Source organism: Myotis lucifugus, unplaced genomic scaffold (assembly GCF_000147115.1).
Source record: "Myotis lucifugus unplaced genomic scaffold, Myoluc2.0 scaffold_239, whole genome shotgun sequence".
NCBI lineage: Eukaryota > Metazoa > Chordata > Mammalia > Chiroptera > Vespertilionidae > Myotis > Myotis lucifugus.
This window is the reverse complement of record NW_005871287.1, coordinates 139,558-146,335: the sequence shown is the minus strand read 5'-3', so window position 1 is coordinate 146,335 and position 6,778 is coordinate 139,558. Positions and strand designations below refer to the sequence as shown.

Sequence of the window (6,778 nt, the reverse complement as noted above, 5' to 3'; positions counted from 1 at the left end):
TCCCAGCCTTCCTGAGTTCCCCACCTTTTGGGGTGTCAGTGGGGGAGCAGACTTGCTGGTGTTGGCTGAGCTGCTGCCTGTGGTGCAGGGCGGGTGCTGCTGGGCCTGAGAGTCAGCATCAGGCTGAGCGAGGCCTCCCTTTCCCACGGAGCCGGCAGGGGCTGGGACCTGTGCAGAGACTGGGACCCACACAAGCAGCCAGGATTGGGCTCCACAGGCGACTGGGATCAGCTCTCATTTTCTGAGCCTCAGTATAACCGCCTCTCAAAGGGGCCCAAATGCGAGGTGAGGAGGGACCAGGCAGGGCAGGCCTGGCCTGGGGAGGCTGCTGAGGCCCCGTCGCTGCCAGCATGGTTAAGGGGCCTGGGTGGGACTCAAAGTAAGGCTGCAGCCACCAGGCTGGTTTATTGCACATCAGGGCTCCCAGCTGAGGAGCGGCTGGGTGTGGTTCCCCCTCTAGCGGGGCACAGCACAGAGCTGGTAGGGGGGTGGGGCCACCAGGAGGCCATAGGTCCCGTGGTCGCTGGGGCGGGGCTGCCCAGCGGGCACCAAGAAGCTGAAGCGCTGCAGGAGGCAGGTGAAGAAGAGGAAGAGCTCCATGCGGGCCAGGGGCTCCCCGAGGCATGAGCGGCGGCCTGTGGGTGGGTGGGGGGGTGTGGCATGAGCCTGCGCCTGGGCCCTATGCCTCCAGGCTCCCTCGGGGGGGACAGCAGGCTGGGCCCCCACAGGCACCTGCCGAGAAGGGCATGAAAGCCGCCTGTTTGACGAAGCGGCCCTGGGCGTCCAGGAAGTGCTCGGGGTGGAAGCGCAAGGGCTCCTTCCAGGCGGTCTCGTCCTTCAGCACTGACGACAGGTTGGTGATGAGCGTGGTCCCCTGGCAGGAGACACCTCACGTGGGTGGGTCTGGGCGGGGGATGCCAGGACCCGGCCACCAAACACTCACAGGCGAACACTGTCTGGACCACGCCCGCCCAGGCCACCTCCCTGACCCCGTGGGGCCCAGTGACTTGCTTCCCATGGGGCCTCCCTGCCGCCCGTCACTGCTCCCAGGGGCTCCTCCAACACTTGAGCTTGTCTTCCCACCCAGCGGGGACCCTGCCTCTGCGCTCACCCCCACGCCCCTCGGACAGGACAGTCAGTGCTGGGCGGTGAGCGGGGCTAGGGTCCTGGTCAGTGGCCATGTCAGAGCACAGGTGGTGGGTGTGGCTGAGCGGGGGTGGGGTGGCCACAGGCCTACCTTGGGGATGAGGAAACCCCGCAGTTCAATGTCGCGGGAGGTCATGTGGGGCCCGCCCAGTGGGAAGATGTCCCCAAAGCGCTGCACCTCGTGGACCACAGCCATGGTGAAGGGCATTCGGGCCTGGTCCGCCATCTCTGGTCGCCGCGCTTGCCCTATTGTCTCATCGATCTCCTTTTGGACCCGGTCTGGACAGACAAGCATCCCCACAGGGTTCAGGCCCGGGGGTATGGGTGGGGGTGGGGGCTGGGCTCTGGCCTGAGATGGGGGGAATCGGGGGCTGGCCCCATGTGGAGAAGGAAGTCACTCTGACCTCAGAGTCAGGACCCAGCCTCTGCGTAGCCAAACTCAGCTCAGGGACCTCGGGCTGACCCTTTCCTGCCTCCCCCATCCCCCCCGACCCCCAGGCTGGGCTCACGCTGCACATCCGGGTGCAGGATCATGAGCAGGAGGGCCCAGGCCAGTGTGGTCGATGTGGTCACCATCCCAGCAGAGAACAGGCCAGCCACCACCATGCGCAGGTTCTCATTGTTGAAGCTGCTCCTGGGGTCCTCCTTGGCCTGGCCATGCAGAGGGGGGGCAAAGGGGCAGAGGGAGGAAGCCCCCCAGTGGCTCCCACAGTACACCCAGCAGCCTGGGGGCCCAACCCCTGGGCTTACCTCATGGCACAACCCACAGCCCCGGCCCCCATCCCTGGCAGCTGCCCCTCACCTTCTCCACCTCATCCAGGAAGGCGTCAGTCAGGTCTCGGGGTGGCTGGGCTGGGTCCCGGGTCATCTTGTGCTCGGCCACCAGCTCGTCCAGAAGAGCCATGAAGGCCCTCTGCCCCTTGAAGACCTTGGCAGCCAGCCCCGGGATGCGCAGCAGCACAGGGACCGATTCCAGCACCTGGACGGGCACAGGTGCGGGTCCTGGGCGGGCCTTCCTGTGCCCAGGTGTCCTCTTGACGAGTCAGGTCCCAAGGGGTTGCCACCTTGCCCTGCCTCCTTCCTACATGGGGGCCTCGACCCCACCCTCTCCCTTGGCCTGGGCACCCGAAGATAAACCTGAAATCTCCCAGTCGTGGCTTCAGAGGAGGGAGGCACAGGTCCCCGGCTCTCCTGGGGGTGTGGCCCTGACGCACCTCTCCCTCACCTTTTTCTGCGTTCTCCCCCCTCCAGGCCTGTGCTCTTGCAGAGGCCCCTTCTGAATGCCCTTCTCCAGCGCCCTCTGTATAACCCTCCTCCCAGGAGGCCCATGGGGGGTTGTGGGGCCCCACGACTCCCCCACCTGGCGCAGGAGTCCCGACTCCTCCTTCAACGCGACCTCCATCAGGTCCATCAGCTTGAGGAGGCGCGGGTCCTCGTACTCGAAGCGGCGCCCATAGATGAGGGAGGAGATCACGTTGCTCACCGCTCTGTTCAGGAGAGCGCTGGGGCTGAAGGGGCGCCCTAGGGGAGGGGGTGCAGAGCGGGGGTCGCGTCCCTCCTCTGGTCCCCAGCCCCTGCCCCGCCTCCCCCGCAGCCTCCCCACTCACCGGCCTGGTCCTCGAAGGCGGCGCAGAGACAGGCGGCCTCCTCGGTCACCCACTGCTCCAGGGACTTCTTGCCCAGGCCGAAGTCGCGCAGGGTGGACACGGAGAAACGCCGCTGCTCGCGCCACGCGTGCCCGTAGCGCGCGAGGATCACTCCTGGGAGCGGGGAGTGGGCGCGGCTAGGCGGGCGCTGGCCCCGCCCCTGGCGCACACGTGGCTCGTGGGCTCTCCCTCCTCCAACCGCAGCGGGTCCCGGCCCGGCCCCGCCCACCAGCCCCGCCCCCGACGGTGCAGACCCCGCCTTTGCTCCGCCCACAGGAGTTCTCCCCACCCATTCGCCCAACTTTGACACCCGCTTCCGGCTGGAGACGCGCCCCCTCTGTCCGCCCACACTGCTCGCCAGCTCCCTCCCTCTCGTGGCAGGTCCTGCCCGCCCTCGCCCCGCCCACACCGGTTCGGTTTCCCTCCTTCCCGCCCCTCGTCCCAGTGCTGTTCCCAGCGGCCTGGCCCGCCCTGTCCCCCTGAGGCCTCGCCCACCCCCTCCCACCCCGGGCACAGGCTCCCCCTCCACCTGCCCCCCCTTCCTATTGGCCGAGAGCACAGCGCGTCCACCGCCCTCCTCCGCGTGGGCTGCCGGGTGTGTGCGGGCCCGGTGCCCGCTGGGCCGCGGTCGGCCCGGTCCTCCGCTTGCCTTGCGCGCGCGGCCCGAAACCCAGATGCTCGTAGGTGGGCGAGGGTGGGCGGTCGGCGGTGTCCTCACTGTGGTGCACCAGCGCCTCGTGCACGGCCGCCAGCCCGTTGACCACGACCACGGGCGTCCAGGCCAGCTGCAGGCTGAACACGTCCCCAAAGCGGCTCCGCAGCTGCGGGCGGAGGGTGTTGGGTAAGCTGGCCGCGTCTCAGGGCCCTGACCTTGCAGGACACCTGGGCTGTCAGCAGGGAGCGATGCAAGGACTTTATCTGGTTGGTCCCCTGGGGTCACTTCTCTATGACCAAGGACCTCACATCTGGCATCTCTGAGTTTGCAAATGTCCCCAAAATTGTCAGTAGGCCACGTGAGCATGCTGTCTCTCAGGGGCAGAAGCTAAGGCCATAGAGGTGAGAGTGAGGCCCAAGGACCCACAGAGCAGACTTGAGCCCATTCTCTGCTCCCTCAACCTGACTTCCTGATTGAAATGGGGCTCCTGGCCAGACTCCCCTCTACCATCTCCAGACCTTTCCCCCTGAGCTAAACAGAAGGGGCTCATGCCCGACCAGCGGCTCAGTGGTTGAGCGTGGACCTATGGTCCAGGAGGTCAGTTAGATTAAGGGTCAGGGCACCTGCCTGGGTTGTGGGCTCCACCCCCATGCAGAAGGCAGCCAATCAATGATTCTCTTTCATCATTTATGTTTCCATCCCGCTCTCCCTCTCCCTTCCTCTCTGAAATCAATAAAAATATAAATAAGTAGACGGAACTCAGGCTCACCTACTTTCAACACTGTCTAAGCAGAACCCGAACCCGCTGCCAAGTCCCACGCCCTCTGCAACCTTTTCCCTCTCTGACCTTTGGAAAGTCCCAACTGTCTCTGGGCCCTGCAGGCATGACCTCCTCAGGGAGCCTCTCTAACCCGCCCCCTCTTCTCAGCTCAGCTCCTTGTCCAGCCTGTGGCTCACCCCTACCCCTGCCTGCTGGGAGGAGGGTTCCCGGTGGCCCCTGCTGCCCACCCCACCCCTGCCTGCTATGAAGAGGGGTCCCTTGGCCTCTGCTAACCACCCCCACCCCTGCCTGCTGCGAGGAGGGGTCCCCCGTGGCCTCTGCTGCCCACCCCCGCCTTCCTCACCTGGTTAACGGAACGCAGCATGTCCTGGAAGTCCAGGTGCAGCAGGTTGCCCAGCCCTGGCAGCGGCCTGGGGCCTGGAGGGTAGTGCGCAGCCCAGTGCACACGCCGGTGCATCAGGTCCACCAGGAGCAGGAAGACGGCCGTGGCCACAGCCAGGGGCCACAGCAACTCCCCGGTCAGCAGCCCCATGGCTGTCTCAGTGTCCTCAGGGCTCCTCTGGGCACACTGGCACCCTCACCACACAGGCACCTAGGACAGGACAGGCACAGCGCCCTCACGACGCCCTGTGGGCGGGGCCAGCCTGGGCTCTCCTTATAAACGGAGCCAGAGGCTGGCCCTGCCCTCTGCCCTGAGCCAACCTGTCTGGGAGTTACCACTGTCAGAGGGTCCAGGAGAGGTTGGGCAAGGTCAGGTGCAGGGGTGGCTGGAGAATCCTGCCCCTCCTGTCCTCTCTAGGTGCTTTCCCGGGGTGGGGGTGGGGGTGGGGGGAAGAAGTCCACCCTCACCTCACTCCCCAGCTCTGTCTGGGCTCTGAGGAACAACCAGGGCTTTCCAGGCTTTACCCTGCGTCCTGTCTCTCAGGCTCACACCTAACGTGGTCTCAGTCTCGTCCCCGAACATGTCCCTGCCTCCCGCCATCACCTGCCTCCTCCTGAGCGGCCTTCCCCTCCCAGGTTTGTTGCTGACCTTTGCCCAGCGCTATAGGGAGGTCACGGGACCGCGTGGGCAATGAAGCTCTCGGTGCCCCTTCCCTTCACACTAGAACACTCAACACAGAGTCACACACAAAACACTTCACAGACACTGCCCGCGTGCTCACAGTCTGACACAGTCACATGCACACACATTTACACTCCCAAACACCACACACACGGCTTACACACACGTCCCCTCCTTCTCCCGGGGCCTGAGGCTGCCTGGACTCCACCCCTGACCTTGAGGCTGCTCACAGGCCTGCTGAGGCTCTCACCTGGCTGGCTGCTGGCCCAGCTTCCTGGGTTCCGCTGGGTCCTGGCTGTGGTGAGCTTGAACCTGGGGTGGGAGGGGAGGCGAAGAGTGTGTTTAGAGCTCCCTGGTCACCCCGATAAGCCCGTTGGTTGCCCGAGGACCCCTTCCTGTTGGTTACAAATTGGTCCTTGGGCCTCCTAGCTCTGGTGGCCGCCCAGTAACACATCTCCTTCCCTCCTGGCTCCAGTCTGAGGGGTGGGGGTGGGGGGCACTTCACTTGTCAACTGAGCTTCCGTGAGCTTGGCCTAGGATGTGACTGTCCCCAGAGGAGGGGGCCTGCTTCCTCCTCATTATCATTTGTCCTTGACCATCAGCTGCTCAGACTCTTGCTGGGAGACAAGGGGTGGGAACCAAGTGGGGGTGATGCAGTTCCTGGCCAGGCTGCTCCCTGTGCGGCGCCCTCCCTCTCCCTGGGCTTGGTCCCCTCAGGCTCTGTGGCCCCTCATGGAACCATGCAAACCTCCGTACCATCTCATGCCAGCGCGTGCCATCTCCAGGCGGGGACGGTGACTACCCGGCCCCCCTCTTGCTCAGCCTCTCTGCCCCTTCTAAGCAGAGGGTGCCTGCTGGCCTCAGCCCCTCCTTCTCCAACAGTAAGGGAGGTGGGTCTTCAGTTTTCAAATCAGTGAAACTGGTGGGAACTTTGAGGTCAAACCCACTCAAATTCGAAGACCCAGGGGGCCAGAGGCAGGGGAGGGGCATGGCCTGATACGGGTTGGCCCTCACCCTTCCCAGGGGTGTGCGAGGCGAGCTCTCACTCTGGAAATGGCTGGAGTACCCGGGTCTTGAAGGGGCTCTCCCCAGCTTAAGCAGTGCTGGAGGAAGCCTCCCCCATCTCCCCCCTCCCCTTCTCTCCCTCCCTCCCCAACAGTAAGATTCTATTTTAAAATTATCTAGGCTCAGAGCTCTGTGGGCCTCTTTCCAAGGACAACGAAATTTAACGGCCAATCCTGGCCTGGGGCCTGGGCCTGGAAGGTAAAAAACCTGTTTCTGGGCCCTTCCCTACCCCCCCCCCCCTGGACCCCGGATGACTAGACCCACAATTGGAATCCGGCAAAACACCCTCACCGCCCTTTGTCAATAATTTGACTCAAAATGGGGAGGTAGGGAGTAAGGGAGGGGGGCGAGGCCGGCGGCATAAGAAGTGGAAGCATGATGTTTCAACCCAAGCATAAATTTTTTTCATTTTCCCGAAGCAC

The 6,778-nt window shown here is 64.5% G+C and overlaps 1 protein-coding gene across 1 annotated transcript in view; it reads right to left on the bottom strand.

Annotated features, from left to right (window-relative positions):
• Positions 1–368: 368 nt before the first annotated feature.
• Positions 369–6,778, bottom strand: part of LOC102419632 (cytochrome P450 2D14-like) — a 7,435-nt gene continuing 1,025 nt past the window's right edge. The window contains exons 2-11 of the mRNA XM_006098496.3: positions 5,542–5,603; positions 4,572–4,820; positions 3,442–3,613; positions 2,754–2,906; positions 2,507–2,667; positions 1,949–2,125; positions 1,656–1,797; positions 1,238–1,425; positions 733–874; positions 369–635 (exon numbers count right to left, since the gene is read on the bottom strand). Of these exons, the coding sequence (XP_006098558.1) occupies positions 457–635; positions 733–874; positions 1,238–1,425; positions 1,656–1,797; positions 1,949–2,125; positions 2,507–2,667; positions 2,754–2,906; positions 3,442–3,613; positions 4,572–4,760 (1,503 nt within the window). The 5' untranslated portion in view covers positions 4,761–4,820; positions 5,542–5,603 and the 3' untranslated portion in view covers positions 369–456. The remainder of the gene's footprint in view (positions 636–732; positions 875–1,237; positions 1,426–1,655; positions 1,798–1,948; positions 2,126–2,506; positions 2,668–2,753; positions 2,907–3,441; positions 3,614–4,571; positions 4,821–5,541; positions 5,604–6,778) is intronic.